This window comes from Nomascus leucogenys, chromosome 18, assembly GCF_006542625.1.
Source record: "Nomascus leucogenys isolate Asia chromosome 18, Asia_NLE_v1, whole genome shotgun sequence".
In the NCBI taxonomy this organism is placed as follows: domain Eukaryota; kingdom Metazoa; phylum Chordata; class Mammalia; order Primates; family Hylobatidae; genus Nomascus; species Nomascus leucogenys.
The window spans coordinates 42,714,423-42,733,614 of record NC_044398.1 but is presented as its reverse complement, the minus strand read 5'-3'; the positions used below and the strand labels follow the sequence as shown (position 1 = coordinate 42,733,614).

Sequence of the window (19,192 nt, the reverse complement as noted above, 5' to 3'; positions counted from 1 at the left end):
CAAAGCATTTGGCCTTGGTGTCTTTTAATGCTATTGTAATGAATTGTCTAGAGGTGCAAAACAGCCTGAATTAGTTTTTGTTGTCATTCCCATGCACGTTTAAAACATTCTACAATAGGCTGTGCAAAGTGGCACGTGCCTGTAATCCTAGCATTTTGGGAGACAAAGGCGGGCAGATAACTTAAGGTCAGGAGTCCCAGACCAGCCTGGTCAAATTAGTGAAACCCCATCTCTACTAAATATAACAAAAATAGCTGGTTGTGATGGTGGGTGCCTGTAATCTCAGCTACTCTGGAGGCTGAGGCAGGAGAATGGCTTGAACCTAGGAGGCAGAAGTTGCAGTGAGCCGAGCTTGTGCCACTTTAGCCTGAGTGACAGAGTGAGACTCCATCTGAAAAAGCAAAGAAATAAAAAAACAAAAACTCACAACATATGTGTGTGATTATAGACTATGTGTAGAATTTGTTTTCATGTCTTAATAGACTATGTGTAGATTTTATTTTCATGTCTTAAATTTTCTTTTTTTGTTGTTGTTTTTTTTTTTTTTTTTTTGGTTTTTTTTGAGACGCCTCACCCAGGCTGGCATGTAGTGGTGCGATCTCAGCTCATGCAAGCTCTGCCTCCCGGGTTCACACCATTCTCCTGCCTCAGCCTCCCAAGTAGCTGGGACTACAGGTGCCTGCCACCATGTCCGGCTAATTTTTTGTATTTTTAGTAGAGATGGGGTTTCACCATGTTAGCCAGAATGGTCTAGTCTGGATCTCCTGACCTCATGATCTGCCTGTCTCAGCCTCCCAAAGTGCTGGGATTACAGGTGTTAGTCACCGCGCCCTGCTTAAATTTTCAATAAATGGCTGTACACTGTACGTATTGTCCTGGAACTTCCTTTTTTGTTATCAAATATTTTAGATGTACTCAATACAGTTAGCTCTGCTTTGATTTAAGGCCTCATAGTTTGCCATGTTAACTCTAAAACACATTTAATTAGACTGTCTTTCCTAGCCACTAAAAGTCAACATTAAATGACAGCTGATATCACAGAGCTTTTATTGAAGTGGGAATATTTACTGCTTCATCCAATGTTAGAAATTAAAATGAAAATATTTAAAATACACGAATGAAAAGTCCTACTTTCCAATACACATTACAACTGTTACTCGTTAACCATGAAAATTATGACATTGTGACATGTCATGTGTCTGAAAAATTTTAGTTTACACTTTTTAGAAAATATCAGTAAATATGAGAAATAAGAAAAGTATTATTTGAACTGTTAGGACCCCAGTGTATTTGTTGAACTTCAGAGATGCTCAGATCACAAGTTAAAACAAGAATTTTCAAAAATGCATAAGGTTTTAAAGTGCCAAATAACAAATGGGCTCTTGTATACGAAATAATGTCTGAAGTTGCACCTCTGAGTCTTTTTTCTCTTTTACTTTTTTAAAAAAATATAAATCAAACAATTTTGTTTATAATGAAAAGAGTTGGTTACAGATTCATTTTCTGTCTCGTGGCACTGTGCTGTCTTTTGCCCTAGAGAGGATCTAGACTTTTCATACGTTTACATAGGAAGAAGTAGTTCAGTTTGTGGTGTCATTTCTCGTATAAATTTGTGAAAATTCTCCAGGGCTTCACATACTAGTTCAGAAGATATTGATGCATTGAGAATAAACCATCTGGTTGTAACTCCAGCAGTTTTATATTTAACGTATACCTAATATAACTGTCAACCACATTACTTTAGAAAACATAAAAAATAGTTACGGATATTTATTTAAAAAATGGTGACCGGGTGCGGTGGCTCACACCTGTAATCCCAGCACTTTGGGAGGCCATGAGTGGCGTATCACGAGGTTAGGAGATCGAGACCATCCTGACTAACACGGTGAAACCCTGTCTCTACTAAAAATACAAAAAATTGGCTGGACGTGGTGGCACGCATTTTTAATAAGTTCTCAGGCGATGCTGATGCTGGTGGTCCTTGGAGCTTGCTCTGAGTAGCAAAAGGAGAGGCCTTTCATGGGAAAAAAGTGGAAGAAGGGCAGTTGGATAGAAGGTCAAGACATAACAGGGTCAAGAGAATGGATTATATTGCTTTTATTTCTGGATATGCTTTTAGCCAGAGAAGAAGAAGGAAAAGATAGAGAAACAGAAATTATAGATTTAAGATACTGTCACTAAACAAAGAGAAAGGAAGTGCTGAACAAATAAATTTGAAACAGTGTTGAATGGAAAGAATTCTACAGAGTTAAGAGGTTTTTTTAAATTTTCTTTTAACTTTTTTTTTTAGTAGAAGCATTCTAGGCAGGTAACAGGAGACAAACAAGGAAGAAGGTAGGCAGGTAATTCTGGAGACTCTGAGAAGAACAGTTGAGTGAACTCACTTCAGATGCATTTAGATTATTTGCACTCCAGAAGGTAGACTGTGGGCACTCCAGAGACTACCGGAAGCAGGAGGCCTCCTAGAATCTGGGTAACCACAGTGACTCATTAGGTTTCTCTGTTAGAATCAGGCATGACAAATATATATATTGTTGATGTTAGCTATTCAAATGAGATATATTTGAAACTAAGAACATTGGCTTTATTTTTAAGAAAGTGTGTTGTTTTGGTAAAATTGCCATTCCACAAAAATTTATTATAGACCAATGATACACCAAATCAGATGAATTGTAGCAACTAAAAAAATACTGAATTTATACTTGAATAGTAAGATTGCTTTTTAAAATAAATATTATGGTGACTTAACAATATAAAAAAGTTTTTTATGTTTAATACGTCTATTGCATTTGATTTTTATATAAATATGTCAATATTGAAAGCTTATTATAGATTATTTCTGTGATGAGTTTTATACATCTTCTTGCATGAGTGGATCAAGAAGCATTCAGACGGATAAAGTAGAGGATCCAAAAATATAGGCATATCATTAAACCATATGGTTATGGAAAACAATGAATATTTATATTTAGTATTATGAGCTAAGTTTATATCCAAGCTGATCAATTCATAACACTTCACTGACGAGATGTCAATTCTACATTCGGCTGAACTCTCATCATAACTATGTACCTTTCCAAAGATAGGCTATATTAAGGAACAGGATGAATGGAATAATTTAAATGATTCTAATGTGTTTCATTAAGTACGTGGTGTAGCATTCCATGTTCAGCTTTGACATTTATTTTCTCATATCAACCCTTTTTACACGTGAAACACGATCTCGCTTTCGAAGTCTTAACTGCACGATCTGTGAAACCTGTATTTATTTTTTCTACAGTGTATTACTTTCATGTGTATGTCCTAAACAAACCAAAAGAAAACTTTCCAAATCTAAAGTATTCATTCTCAAATTCGAGCAAGAGGACTCATTTAGATACTATCACTGCGTTCATTTGTGGTTATCTTTGTCATATTTACTTATGATTGATGATAAGTCTCTTTTGCTTTTTAGAGTCCCCTGAGAAGCCATCTGCCTTCAAGGTATTTAGTTTTATGATTTCATTTTGAATGACTTATTAACTATGTATTTTGTGAAGTATACATTCTTTATTAATCATTTTGCTTCCAACCCTATTTAGCCTGCCACTGAAATGCAAAAGTCTGTTCCAAATAAAGCCTTCGAGTTGAAGAATGAACAAACATTGAGAGCAGGTAAATTTTTCAATTTAACTATGCAAAGATGAATATTTCAATATTGGACATTTTGATGGTCTTTGTATCCCCAGTGCTTTATATTTTTCAACTTTGATGAAAAGATTTGATCTAGATAATGCCAATACTGGTATTGATGTTTGAAAACTTGGTATTACAAGAACAGTAATTTTCAATATATTTCTTAAAAATGTAGCCTTAATCTCAGGTGTTTCTACTTTTGTATCCCGAAACTGTAATGTTTTCTATTTTGAACTTCCGTATTTCTTAAAGATTCAAGAAGGCGAATGTTGAAACTCCAATTTCTTTTTTTAGTTCTTCGAAGCTTGATTCAAATTCCATGGTTTACTTCAGGGATCGCATCTTTTACTGATATAACACTTGTGTTTTAATATGAATTACCTCGTTTCCGTTGTTGTCACTTTGAGAATCCTAAGAAAATCAGTAACTCGGATTAGTGAACTCTGTGTTTGCATGTGTATGTCTGCGTGTGTGCCTGTGTGTGCCTGTGTATGTGTGTGGTAACTTCACCTTGCAAAGGTGAGGAAAGGAATTATTCATTTCTTTGTGAATATTTGATAAACATACTTTTTCATGAAACTGTGATTCTGAAGCATTTGGCTTTAGAGTCTTTTTACACTAGTACCATTTATTGCCTAAAAGTAACTAATATTCCAAACTATTTTTTAAAACTATTCTTATGCATGTTTAAACATTTTACATCATGTTTGTGTGGTCATATTTAATATGTACATTTTTTTTCAACTTCTAATGCGTGCATGGTTGTACAGTGTAATGTACGGCAACATTCTTTTTTGATCAGCATTATAATTTTAGAGACATACATAAAGGACGCAATTTACAATTAATAATTAACAGTTAATTGTGTCCAAGAGTTTCTTGGACCCTCTGCATGAAATGTGAACATTAGCTATGCTGAGATCACAAGTTAAATTTACTTTTGAAAACCAGGTATAGAGTTGATGGATGTCAAATGATAAACGTATGCATAGTGATGAAACGGTCTTTTAAGTTTTAGTTGTGCATGTTTGCTTTTTTCTTTAATCTGATTCAAATAATTGTAATTTGTACTTTGTGCTGGTAAAGAAAACTGGACGTTATTTTCGGTATAAATTCTTTTTCTGTCTTATGTCGCTGAGAACTCCTCAAGTCTTGTGTGGGCCTTGATTTTATCCTATAACATGTGGGAACGTTAGATTACTTAAGGCAATTATTTTTTTCCTGTACATTTCTGATGTTTCTCCAAGGTGTCCCAAGCTGACTCTGAAGATATTGTTGCATTAGGGAAGAAGTATGTCATTGTAATTGAAGCAGTTCTTAATTTATATGCAATAAAATTTTTTAAGCTTATCGTCTAAAACATATACACACCCAAAACACACCCAATACACTGTCATAGCATATTGAAATGTAAAAGGGTTGGACATATAGTTGACTGACATCAAAACGTTAATATTCCTAAAAAATCTTATTCATTGATAAATCATCTTTTTTGAAGAACTGTGTAATAGAGATTGCTGAGTCAATCAAACTAAGTAATATTACCAAATAAAAATTTACAAAGAAATGAGAGATGATAGGTAATTAAAGTTTTCTGAATCAACAGGAAATGTAGGACATACTGTGTTTCACAGGAGAAGAGGATATGACTGCTTTGTGAAGTAATAATTCATACGAGTTAGTCAAATTTCTATTGTTCTGCATTCTAATGAAATAACGTTAATTTTTAGGCTTTTTAGATTTCAATTCTAATGTAGTGACTATAGAAGTAGTCATTGTAATCGACAAAAAGAATATACAGGCTACAGAGGAAAAACCACAGATTCGTGAATGAAAGTAGATTTGTATATGTTTTCAAAATTTTTCGTAGAGAAATGTTCTCATGAATGTGTCTGTGATTAACCTTTTATAGATGAGATGTTCCCATCAGAATCAAAACAAAAGGACGATGACAACAATTCTTGGGATTCTGAGGTACTATGTGTTATTGATTTTTTTTAATATTAGTATTGCATGATATGAAAACATAAAATCAGATGCTTAGACTTTATTTTCTCTCCTCTGCATATGTCACCCGAAAATTATTTTTGATACTTTTCAGAATATGCTTAATAGAGAATCTATGTGCTAAGTAGATTACTGCTTCATAGTGAAATTCTACTAATTTGTACGATTAATTTAAGAAGCCAATCTGGTATAGTGTAAAAATTAAGGCTTAGAATTCACTAGAAATTCACATGGGTTCTGAAGTACGTTTGTCTAAAAGCAAAAGAATTACACTGAGTCCAGCTATGGGCAAGTATATGATTCTGCCTTATATCTAGATGTACAAAAGTTCTACTTTGATTCGTAGAAAGACAGTTTGAACTGCAATATTGTAAAAGTTGGGACTTGAAAAGTTAATGCCCGGGACTTGAACATATTGACGTATATTTATTATTCAGTATAGATCTGAGGGAACATTTCAGGAGAAAGAAAAGCACGAGGAATAGGAAACCTTGTGGGACTATAATAACAAGAGTATTGGTTGAGTAGCCTTTTGAAATATATAAATTATATTTTCACAAATAGAACTCCTTGAGTCCCTTTATGGCAGTCAAGCTGCAGCAGCATGAGCATCAAATAATAGTGATGTATTTTAAGGTCACAACTGTGGAAAGACATAGAAAGTATCTGACCTCTTAGAAACAAGCAGCTGCTGCCTGGTGGTAACAGCAAAGGGTGGAAGTCAATAGGTAGATTTTATCTGATATTTTATTAGAGAAAAAGACTTTAATACTTGTTTGCTTTCATTTAGACTAAATGACATAATTTTTTTCTTCCTGCATTTACATTCTATTCAAGCACTTTTTCTATCACCATAAATTTTGTCAAAAACATGTTGCTTATTTTAAGCCCCTGTTTACCGAAATAAAGCAGCTTTTTCATATTCTGTGCATACATTATATGACAGACTCTAAAAGTTCTCTTCATGACATGCATCATTTTTAACACTAAACAGTTCTATGATCGTGAATATTTTATATGTTTAATGCTGTATGTATCATGTCAAGTAGCAGATGTGTTGTATTTTGTTTGAAATGTCTTGTTTATTTTTGATGAGGACTACAATGTAAGTTAGATATTGTTAAGAGAGATACTTTTTGAAATATGCATGAGTGAATTTTTTCATGAACGTCATTTGTTTTTCCTGCTCAGTAACCAAGTTAATGGCCACATGAACATAAAGATAAGCTTGATGTAGAGCGGGTTATGTGAGGTTTTCTATCAAAATGTGTTGGTTTTCTATTCGTGTCTGCTGTTAAGTCGAATTGTTTGCAAAGTAGGAAATTGTGTTTTTAAAAAAGATTTTAATTAGGAAATTTTGATACTCTTCATTACTAGGATTTTTTCATTGAAATTATTTATTGATATTACTTTTAACAGAGTCTCTCTGAGACTGTTTCACAGACGGATGTGTGTTTACCCAAGGCTACACATCAAAAAGAAATCGATAAAATAAGTGGAAAATTAGAAGGTAAGAACCATTTTTTATTTAAAAATCATTTGACCAAATATTTCTCTAAACTGATAAGGAAGGATATCCTCTAATCGCTGAAGAAAATTACCTCCTGAATGCAAAGCATGGAAAAAAGAGAAGTGAAATGGTGATAAGTTATACGTCTTACCAGGTGTTGGCAACAGACTATATTGAGAGTGCTGAAAAGGAGCTGAATTATGAGTTTGAATTCAAGATATTCCAAGACCTGAGGAAAATGAGAAAATAAGAAAGAAGAAAGTAGCAAAAGAGAAATGAAGACTGAGAAAGACAGAGCATACAGAGAGTACATGAAGGAACAATAAGCAGGTTTATATAATGGAGGACGATAAAATGAAATGATTCTCTAGGAAAAGATCGGGTATGGTTAGAAATTTGGGAAGAATATAAAGTGACCTTCTAGTGTCAAAATTTACCAGAGAATTACGACAAAAATATTCTGACTCTTAATGTCTTTCTCACTGGTGGGAAGCCATTAGGGATGGAAGCACCTGACCATGGAGAGCTGTGTTCTATTTGCCATAGGTGAGAATAAGCATATCTGCATGGCCACACATGTATATAATTTGTCATATACACTCCGTAAAGACCAGAAGTTTTCTTTTTTATTATTATTATTATACTTTAAGTTTTAGGGTACATGTGCACAATGTGGAGGTTTGTTACATATGTATCCATGTGCCATGTTGGTGTGCTGCACCCATTAACTTGTCATTTAGCATTAGGTACATCTCCTAATGCTGTCCCTCCCCCGTTCCCCCACCCCACAACAGTCCCCAGAGTGTGATGTTCCCCTTCCTGTGTCCATGTGTTCTCATTGTTCAATTCCCACCTATGACTGAGAACATGCGGTGTTTGGTTTTTTGTCCTTGCGATAGTTTACTGAGAATGATGTTTTCCAGTTTCATCCATGTCCCTACAAAGGACATGAACTCATCATTTTTTATGGCTGCATAGTATTCCATGTTGTATATGTGCCACATTTTCTTAATCCAGTCTATCGTTATTGGACATTTGGGTTGGTTCCGAGTCTTTGCTATCGTGAATAGTGCCGCAATAAACATACGTGTGCATGTGTCTTTATAGCAGCATGATTTATAGTCCTTTGGGTATATACCCAGTAATGGGATGGCTGGGTCAAATGGTATTTCTAGTTCTAGATCCCTGAGGAATCGCCACACTGACGTCCACAATGGTTGAACTAGTTTACAGTCCCACCAACAGTGTAAAAGTGTTCCTATTTCTCCACATCATCTCCAGCACCTGTTGTTTCCTGACTTTTTAATGATGGCCATTCTAACTGGTGTGAGATGGTATCTCATTGTGGTTTTGATTTGCATTTCTCTGATGGCCAGTGATGATGAGCATTTTTTCATGTGTTTTTTGCCTGCATAAATGTATTCTTTTGAGAAGTGTCTGTTCATGTCCTTCACCCACTTTTTGATGGGGTTGTTTGGTTTTTTCTTGTAAATTTGTTTGAGTTCATTGTAGATTCTGGATATTAGCCCTTTGTCAGATGAGTAGGTTGTGAAAGAGAATTTCAGACCAATATCCTTGATGAACATTGATGCAAAAATCCTCAATAAAATACTGGCAAACCAAATCCAGCAGCACATAAAAAAGCTTATCCACCATGATCAAGTGGGCTTCATCCCTGGGATGCAAGGCTGGTTCAACATATGCAAATCAATAAATGTAATCCAGCATATAAACAGAACCAAAGACAAAAACCACATGATTATCTCAATAGATGCAGAAAAGGCCTTTGACAAAATTCAACAATGCTTCATGCTAAAAACTCTCAATAAATTAGGTATTGATGGGACGTATCTCAAAATCATAAGAGCTATCTATGACAAACCCACAGCTAATATCATACTGAATGGGCAAAAACTGGAAGCATTCCCTTTGAAAACTGGCACAAGACAGGGATGCCCTCTCTCACCACTCCTATTCAACATAGTGTTGGAAGTTCTGGCCAGGCCAGTCAGGCAGGAGAAGGAAATAAAGGCTATTCAATTAGGAAAAGAGGAAGTCAAATTGTCCCTGTTTGCGGATGATATGATTGTATATCTAGAAAACCCCATTGTGTCAGCCCAAAATCTCCTTAAGCTGATAAGCAACTTCAGCAAAGTCTCAGGATACAAAATCCATGTACAAAAATCACAAGAATTCTTGTACACCAATCACAGACAGAGAGCCAAATCATGAGTGAACTCCCATTCACAATTGCTTCAAAGAGAATAAAATACCTAGGAATCCAACTTACAAGGGATGTGAAGGACCTCTTCAAAGAGAACTACAAACCTACAAACTACAAACTACAAAACTGCTCAACGAAATAAAAGAGGATACAAACAAATGGAAGAATATTCCATGCTCATGTGTTGGAAGAACCAATATTGTGAAAATGGCCATACTGCCCAAGGTAATTTATAGATTCAATGCCATCCCCATCAAGCTACCAATGACTTTCTTCACAGAATTGGAAAAAACTACTTTAAAGTTCATATGGAACCAAAAAAGAGCCTGCATCGCCAAGTCAATCCTAAGCCAAAAGAACAAAGCTGGAGGCATCACGCTACCTGACTTCAAACTATACTACAAGGCTACAGTAACCAAAACAGCATGGTACTGGTGCCACAACAGAGACATAGATCAATGGAACAGAACAGAGCCCTCAGAAATGATGCCACAGGCACTATTCACAATAGCAAAGACTTGGAACCAACCCAAATGTCCAACAATGATAGACTGGATTAAGAAAATGTGGCACATATACACCATGGAATACTATGCAGCCATAAAAAAGGATGAGTTCATGTCCTTTGTAGGGACATGGATGAAACTGGAAACCATCATTCTCAGTAAACTATCGCAAGCACCACCTACTCTCACTCATAGGTGGGAATTGAACAGTGAGAACTCATGGACACAGGAAGGGGAACATCACACTCCAGGGACTGTTGTGGGGTGCGGGGAGCGGGGAGGGACAGCATTAGGAGATGTACCTAATGCTAAATGACGAGTTAATGGGTGCAGCAAACCAACATGGCACATGGATACATATGTAACAAACCTGCACATTGTGCACATGTACCCTCAAACCTAAAGTATAATAATAAAAAAAAAATACAAAAAATTAGCCGGGCTTGGTGGCTGGCACCTGTAATTCAAGCTACTTGGGAGGCTGAGGCAGAAGAATTGATTGAACTCAGAGGTGAAGGTTGCAGTGAGCCGAGATCACACCATTGCACTCCAGCCTGGGCAACAAGAACAAAACTCCATCTCAAAAAAATAAATAAATAAAATAAAACATCAATGAAGTTTTTCTTAACATTGGTAAATTGCTTTATGGACATGGAACTGATGAGATTATAGGTTTTATTGCCTTGACACATTTTCTAGCCAGTTATTTATAAGATATTATTTATTGTTGGCTATTTCAACGTGTAAAATTCAGTTATGAGATAAATTTTTTTCACTAAAAAGAAAAAAAAAAGAAATGATGCCGCATGTCTACAGCTATCTGATCTTTGACAAACCTGACAAAAACAAGCAATGGGAAAAGGATTCCCTATTTAATAAATGGTGCTGGGAAAACTGGCTAGCCATATGGAGAAAGCTGAAACTGGATCCCTTCCTTACACCTTATACAAAAATTAATTCAAGATGGATTAAAGACTTAAATGTTAGACCTAAAACCATTAAAATCCGACAAGAAAACCTAGGCAATACCATTCAGGACATAGGCGTGGGCAAGGACTTCATGTCTAAAACACCAAAAGCAATGGCAACAAAAGCCAAAATTGACAAATGAGATCTAATTAAACTAAAGAGCTTCTGCACAGCAAAAGAAACTACCATCAGAGTGAACAGAAGTTTTCAAACTTCAGAAAATCAGCTGAAAACCTTATTAACAATTCACACTGAGATTCAGCCGACTTGGGATTCTGCATTTTTAATAAGTTCTCAGGTGATGCTGATGCTGGTGGTCCTTGGACCTTGCTCTGGGTAGCAAGAGGAGAGGCCGTTTGTGGGAAAAAATGTGGAAGAAGAACAATTGGATAGAAGGTCAGGACAGAAAAGGGTCAGGAGAAAGCATTATGGTGCTCTTAATTTTGAGAATGTTTTTAGTCAGGGGAGAAGAAGGGGCAACACAATAGAAATTATAGATGGAAGATTCTACCGCTAAACAAAGAAAAAGGAAAGAGTGGGAAAAATAATTTTAACAGGTGTTGAATGGGAAGAATCAAGAGCACAAGTCTAGAGATTATTTTTGCTAAAGAAGAGAGATTGTGAGGCAGGAAGCAGGGGACAAGAGAGAAGCCAGCTAGATTATTTTGGATTTTCTATGAAGGAAAATGGAGTGAACTCACTTAGGAAGCATTTAGAAAATTTTTACTGCAGAATGTTAGAGTGTGGGTGCTCTGGAGACCACTGGAATCATGAGGATTAGTAGAATTGGACTAAACCTCAGTGAGTCATTAATTTTCTTTATTACTATGAGGCATCAAATATATATATATGTATATATGTATGTATGTATATTGTTGATATTCACAATTTGAGTAAGATATACTTGAATGTAAGAACCTTGGCTTTATTTTTAAGGAAGCAAATTGTGTTGGTAAAATTGCCATTTTATAAAACCTCATTAGCAAATAACATGATACGCCAAACCCGACTAATTTTAAAAACCATAAAATTCTGAATTTATGACTTGAATACTTAAATTGTTGTTATTCGTAGGTATTTTACTGATTTTAACATAGAAAATGTTATTAATATTTAATAAGTCTGTTGCAACTAAATTTAAAGCAAATGCATCAATATTGAAAGCTTATTAAATTTGCTATTCCTGATGAGGTTTGTATATCTTCCTCCATGAGTGGATCAAGAAATATTGAGATGGCTAAACTAGAAATTACAAAAATGTTGGCATACTATTATAGCATATGGTTATGAATATCAATGAATATTTATATTTAATATTATGCTCTAAGTATATATCCAAGCTGATCAATTCGTTACACTTTCACTGGTGAGATGTCAGTTCTACATTCAGCTGAACTCTCATCCGAACTGTGTAGCTTCTCAATGACAGGACATATTAAAGAACATCCTGAATGTTTATAATGTAATGATATAAATTATTATAATGTGTTGCATTAAAGACACATGGTGTAGCATTCTACGTTCAGCTTTTGCATTTATCTTCTCAGTGTCATGATTTGCTCCTGTGATTCCAGATCAGTTTTCTCCTCATCAGTCAGCATATACATACTGGTATTAACACTTTTGCAAAAATCATATATAAATGGTTGTACAATGTTCTTGTCATTCTACAGCAACTCTTTATTTTTTGTTCAGCGATTAGCTTGTTTTTCATTTATTTTAAGACTTCAGGCCAGGCGTGGTGGCTCATGCTTGTAATCCCAGCACTTTGGGAGGCCGAGGCAGGCAGATCACGAGGTCAGGAGATCCAGACCATCCTGGCTAACACGGTGAAACCCCATCTCTACTAAAAATACGAAGAATTAGCCGGGCGTGGTGGTGGGTGCCTGTAGTCTCAGCTACTCGGGAGGCTGAGGCAGGAGAATGGCATGAACCTGGGAGGCAGAGTTTGTAGTGAGCCAAGATCTCCCCACTGCACTCCAGTCTGGGCGACAGGGTGAGACACTGTCAAAAAAAAAAAAAAATCATAGTTTACATTTTTACTTTGCAACACAATTAATTAGACTCTCTTCATGGTGACTAAAAAGCACCATAAATATAATTACAGATGCCAACAAACCTTTGTTTACGTGTATGTCCTACTTCATGCTATACTAGAAATTAAAAGTGAGGTACTCAAAATACAAGTATGTACAGCCATACGTTTCAATAGCCATTACAAATGCGGCTCACGAATGTATAGAGCTATGCCAGGTGACCTGTCTTGACTCTGAAAACTTCAGTGTACCCCTTTATAAAAATAAAGGTAATAAAAAAAATAACTAAGGTAGCATTTCCCTACCTGTTTCCTCTGCATGGGTTTTGAACTTCAGGGATGATCAGATCACAATTTAGAACCAGAGTTTTCAACCATACATAGGATTCTTAAGTGCCAAGTGATAAATGGTTCCTTGATGATGAGATCGCCCTTACTGTTTCATCTCTGCATGTTTTGCTTTTTCATCTTGTCTTAGAAAGTTTAAAGCCAGCTATTTTCTTTATAAAGGAAAATATTTTGGTTACATATTCATTTCCTGTCTCATGACACTCTGCTTTCTTTGCACTTAGTGAGGATGTATATTTGTCATAGTTTCACCTAAAACAAGCAGATGAATTCATGGTATCATTTCTTATATATGAATTTCTGAGGTTTCTTCAGTGCTTCAGAAGTAAATTTTAAAGATATTGATGAATCGAGAATGACCTTCTTATTGTAATTACAGCAGGTTTTTATTTAAAGCATATCATATACAATTTTAAGCACTTTTTTCTGACGCACATACATGCAATATGGTCATGCATATTTAGCCTTAAAATGGTTAGACATAAATTTTGTGTGTTTCAGAGAGTTTATATCCCTGAAGTGTCTTAATTATTGATCAGTCATCTCTCAAGGAAAACAACATATATAGTTGATATTTCTAAATATATTAAAGTATGTCATACTGAAAAATTTAAAGAGTAGAGAAAAATGAGTGATTAAACATGTTTTATTAATATTGTTTGAAGAAATGAGATCTATTTCTATGTCAAAGAAATGTCTGTCTTTTTCTTGAAGCTAAGTTTTTTATAAGAGCTTATTCATAACAGTAGTTTAACAACTTGCACGGTATAACAAATAGAATTAGTTTTAGAAACAAAACAATTGTAGAATTCATTCCTTGAACACTAAAACTGTTATTCTCAATAACCATTATTGTAACATTGAAATACGCAGGTTAATGATATGTAAAAAGCCTCTGGAAGTTTATTTCTAGTTTTTGATACTTTCATATAAGAAGTTTTTCCTTTTTTTGAGACAGAGTCTCACTCTGTCATCCAGGCTGGAGTGCAGTGGCATGATCTTGGCTCACTGCAACCTCCACCTCCTGGGTTCAAGTGATTCTGGTACCTCAGGCACCCAAGTAGCTGGGATTACGGGCATGCGCCAGCATACCTGGCTGATTTTTGTTTTTTTTTTAGTGGAGACAGAGTTTCACAATTTTGGCCAGGCTGGTTTGGAACTCCTGGCCTCGAGAGATCCGCCCTCCTCGGCCTTCCAAAGTGCTGGAATTATAGGCATGAGCCACTGCACCTGGCCTGTATTGGTTTGTTGATGGGTACGCTTGGACTTTTTGTATAAGTGGACCAGGAAATTTTAAGAGGACTAAACTGGAGAACCCCATAAATGTAAAAATACTCGTATTTCACAGAGGTACAAAAACGAATATACGTATGAACTTTTATTCTATAAATAGATATGCTGCTAAATTTAGAACATTCTCTGCAATGATAAGAACATTGTACCTTTGAAGTCTCATCACAACTTTGCAATTCCTAAACTACATGACAAATTGAAGAACATAATAGCTACATGTATATATTGACATAAGTGATTCTGATGTGTTTCCTTAACAATATGCCATAGCATCCTACCATTAGCTTGGACGTTTATTTTTTTGAGGGGGGCGGTGGTGGCATGACATGGTCATCTTATTAAATACAACTTCTTTCCTTATACAACAGCTTTCTCTTACTGGTATTAGGATTTTTCTGCTTTAGTTATTGTCATGTTAAATATATTTTCACTGTTGCAATCCTCACAGCATGTTTGATGAAATCTATTTTTTAAATTTTCTTTGGTATATTTCTGTCACGTTGGCATGTTAACAAATACAATAACCCAAAAGACCCCAAAACCTAGTGTAATACCTTTTTAATCCAAGCATGAGGATTCATCTTCATGTTCACACTGTGTGAATGTCTGGTAGGCTTTGTCAGGCTTGCATATGATCAATTATATATGTCCCTTTTCTTTTAGAGTCTCCTGGTAAAGATGGTCTTCTGAAGGTAATAACTTTTATATTTGTATCTTGAGTATCAACTACATATTTTATGAAGTATACATTATATATTATTTTGTTTCCAAACCCATTTAGCCTACCTGTGGAATGAAAGTTTCTATTCAAAATAAAGCCTTAGAATTGAAGGACATACAAACATTCAAAGCAGGTAAATTTTGTAATTTTAATTTTACTCTGGAAAGAAGAATATTAAAATATTTGAAATGCTGAGAGCCTTTTCATTCCCAGTGTTGTTTTCTATTCAAAATTTGATGGGAAATTTTGATACAAATAATGCCAATGTTAGTATTTATGTTTGAGAAAATGCCATTTTCTCAAGCATAAGATTTAGAGATTTAAACAAAAATTCTGCTTTAGCTCATGTGCTTCTACTTTAATGTCCCGATAGTATAAAGTTTCCAATTTGCAATTTCAGTACGTGCTTGGTTTTAAGGCAGGTGAATTTTGAGACTGTGAAATATTTGCAGTGGTTCAAAGGCTGATTGGAATTCTGATCTTTACTTAGAAGAAAGTTTCACTTGCTGACATGACAGTTGTGAGTGTTGTCACTCTGAGAATCTTAAGAAAATCAGTTTTTTTTTATTAGCTGACTGAATGTGTGTGTGTGTGTGTGTGACTTATAATTTTAAAAAATAAGTCAAGCAATCATTACTTGATGACTCTTTGCTAGACACAGTGTTTTAGAAGAGTGACCCCAAAGCATTTGGCCTTGGTGTCTTTTAATGCTATTGTAATGAATTGTCTAGAGGTGCAAAACAGCCTGAATTAGTTTTTGTTGTCATTCCCATGCATGTTTAAAACATTTTACAACAGGCTGTGCACGGTGGCACGTGCCTGTAATCCTAGCATTTTGGGAGACAAAGGCGGGCAGATAACTTAAGGTCAGGCTGAGTCCCAGACCAGCCTGGTCAAATTAGTGAAACCCCATCTCTACTAAATATAACAAAAATAGCTGGTTGTGATGGTGGGTGCCTGTAATCTCAGCTACTCTGGAGGCTGAGGCAGGAGAATGGCTTGAACCTAGGAGGCAGAAGTTGCAGTGAGCCGAGCTTGTGCCACTTTAGCCTGAGTGACAGAGTGAGACTCCATCTGAAAAAGCAAAGAAATAAAAAAACAAAAACTCACAACATATGTGTGTGGTTACAGACTATGTGTAGAATTTGTTTTCATGTCTTATAGACTATGTGTAAAATTTGTTTTCATGTTTTATGGGCTATGTGTAGAATTTGTTTTCATGTTTTAAATTGTCTTTTCTTTTTTTTTGGTTTTTTTTTTGAGACGGCTCGCCCAGGCTGGAGTGCAGTGGCATGATCTTGGCTCACTGCAAGCTGTGCCTCCCGGCTTCATGCCATTCTCCTGCTTCAGCCTCCTGAGTAGCTGGGACTACAGGTGCCTGCCACCACGCCCGGCTGATTTTTTGTATTTTTAGTAGAGATGGGGTTTCACCCTGTTAGCCAGGATTGTCTGGTCTGGATCTCCTGACCTCGTGATCCGCCCGCCTTGGCCTCCCAAAGTGCTGGGATTATGCGCTTGAGGCACCACGCCTGGCTGATGTCTTAAATTTTCAACAAATAATTGTACGCTGTACATATTGTTCTGGAAGTTCCTTTCTTGTTTGCTTATCGAATATTTTAGATGTGCTCAATACAATTAGCGCTGCTTTGATTTAAGGCCTCATAGTTTGCCATGTGAACTCTAAAACACATTTAATTAGACTGTCTTTCATAGCCACTAAAAGTCGACATTAAATGACAGCTGATATCACCGAGCTTTTATTGAAGTGGGAGTATTTACTGCTTCATCCAATGTTAGAAATTAAAATGAAAATATTTAAAATACGTGAATGAAAAAGTTCTACTTTCCAATACTCATTACAACTGTTACTCGTTAACCATGAAAACTGTGACATTGTGACATGTCATGAGTCTGAAAAATTTTAGTTTACACTTTTTAGAAAATAATAATAAATAGGAGAAATAAGAGAAGGATTATTTGAACTTTTACGGCCCCTGTGTATTTGTTCAACTTCAGAGATGCTCAGATCAGAAATTAGAACAAGAATTTTCAAAAATGCATAAGGTTTTAAATTGTCAAATAACAAATGGGCTCTTGTATATGAAATAATGTCTGAAGTTGCACCTCTGAGTCTTTTTTCTCTTTTACTTTTTTAAAAAATATAAATCAAACAATTTTGTTTATAATGAAAAGAGTTGGTTACAGATTCATTTTCTGTCTCGTGGCACTGTGCTGTCTTTTGCCCTAGAGAGGATCTAGACTTTTCATATGTTTACATGGGAAGAAATAGTTCAGTTTATGGTGTCATTTCTCGTATAAATTTGTGAAATTCTCCAGGGCTTCACATACTAGTTCAGAAGATATTGATGCATTGAGAATAAACCATCTGGTTGTAACTCCAGCAGTTTTATGTTTAAAGTGTACCTAATATAATTGTCAACCACATTACTCTAGAAAACATAAACAAAAAATAGTTATTCATATTTATTTAAAAAATGGTGACCGGGTGCGGTGGCTCACGCCTGTAATCCCAGCACTTTGGGAGGCCGTGAGTGGCGTATCACGAGGTTAGGAGTGAGTGGTGTATCATGAGGTTAGGAGTGAGTGGCGTATCACGAGGTTAGGAGATCGAGACCATCCTGACTAACACGGTGAAACCCTGTCTCTACTAAAAATACAAAAAATTGGCCGGACGTGGTGGCACGCATTTTTAATAAGTTCTCAGGCGATGCTGATGCTGGTGGTCCTTGGAGCTTGCTCTGAGTAGCAAAAGGAGAGGCCTTTCATGGGAAAAAAGTGGAAGAAGGGCAGTTGGATAGAAGGTCAAGACATAACAGGGTCAAGAGAATGGATTATATTGCTTTTATTTCTGGATATGCTTTTAGCCAGAGAAGAAGAAGGAAAAGATAGAGAAACAGAAATTATAGATTTAAGATACTGTCACTAAACAAAGAGAAAGGAAGTGTTGAACAAATAAATTTGAAACAGTGTTGAATGGAAAGAATTCTACAGAGTTAAGAGGTTTTTTTAAATTTTCTTTTAACTTTTTTTTTTTGGTAGAAGCATTCTAGGCAGGTAACAGCGGACAAACAAGGAAGAAGGTAGGCAGGTAACTCTGGAGACTCTGAGAAGAACAGTTGAGTGAACTCACTTCAGATGCATTTAGATTATTTGCACTCCAGAAGGTAGACTGTGGGCACTCCAGAGACTACCGGAAGCAGGAGGCCTCCTAGAATCTGGGTAACCACAGTGACTCATTAGGTTTCTCTGTTAGAATCAGGCATGACAAATATATATATTGTTGATGTTAGCTATTCAAATGAGATATATTTGAAACTAAGAACATTGGCTTTATTTTTAAGAAAGTGTGTTGTTTTGGTAAAATTGCCATTCCACAATAATTTATTATAGACTAATGATACACCAAATCAGACGAATTGTAGAAACTAAAAAAGTACTGAATTTATACTTGAATAGTAAGATTGCTTTTTAAAATAAATATTGCGGTGACTTAACAATGTACAAAAGTTATTTATGTTTAATTCATCTATTGCAATAAATTTTTATATAAATATGTCAAGAATGAAAGCTTATTATAGATTATTTCCATGATGAGTTTTATACATCTTCTTGCACGAGTGGATCAAGAAGCATCCCAATGGATAAAGTAGAGGATACAGAAATATAGGCATATGATTACACCATATGGTTACGGAAAACAACAAATATTTATATTTGGTATTATGACCTAAGTGTATATCCAAGCTGATCAGTTCATAACACTTCAGTGACGAGATGTCAGTTCTACATTTGGCTGAACTCTCATCATAACTATGTAGTTTTCCAAAGATAGGCTAAAGAACAGGATGAATGGAATAATATAAATGATTCTAGTGTGTTTCAT

General features: G+C 35.5%; 1 protein-coding gene across 10 annotated transcripts in view; it reads left to right on the top strand.

Moving 5' to 3' along the window:
* Positions 1-19,192, top strand: part of LOC100598359 (ankyrin repeat domain-containing protein 30A-like) — a 97,518-nt gene that overhangs the window by 50,795 nt on the left and 27,531 nt on the right. For 6 of the 10 annotated variants that reach the window (XM_030799237.1, XM_030799238.1, XM_030799236.1 and 3 more), the window contains 6 exons: positions 3,455-3,483; positions 3,582-3,654; positions 5,588-5,649; positions 7,102-7,192; positions 15,231-15,259; positions 15,349-15,421. The exons of 1 other annotated variant lie outside the window; for it this stretch is intronic. In XM_030799237.1, the coding sequence (XP_030655097.1) occupies positions 3,455-3,483; positions 3,582-3,654; positions 5,588-5,649; positions 7,102-7,192; positions 15,231-15,259; positions 15,349-15,421 (357 nt within the window). The remainder of the gene's footprint in view (positions 1-3,454; positions 3,484-3,581; positions 3,655-5,587; positions 5,650-7,101; positions 7,193-15,230; positions 15,260-15,348; positions 15,422-19,192) is intronic. 3 more of the 10 variants (XM_030799243.1, XM_030799242.1, XM_030799241.1) reach the window with 3 other exon arrangements.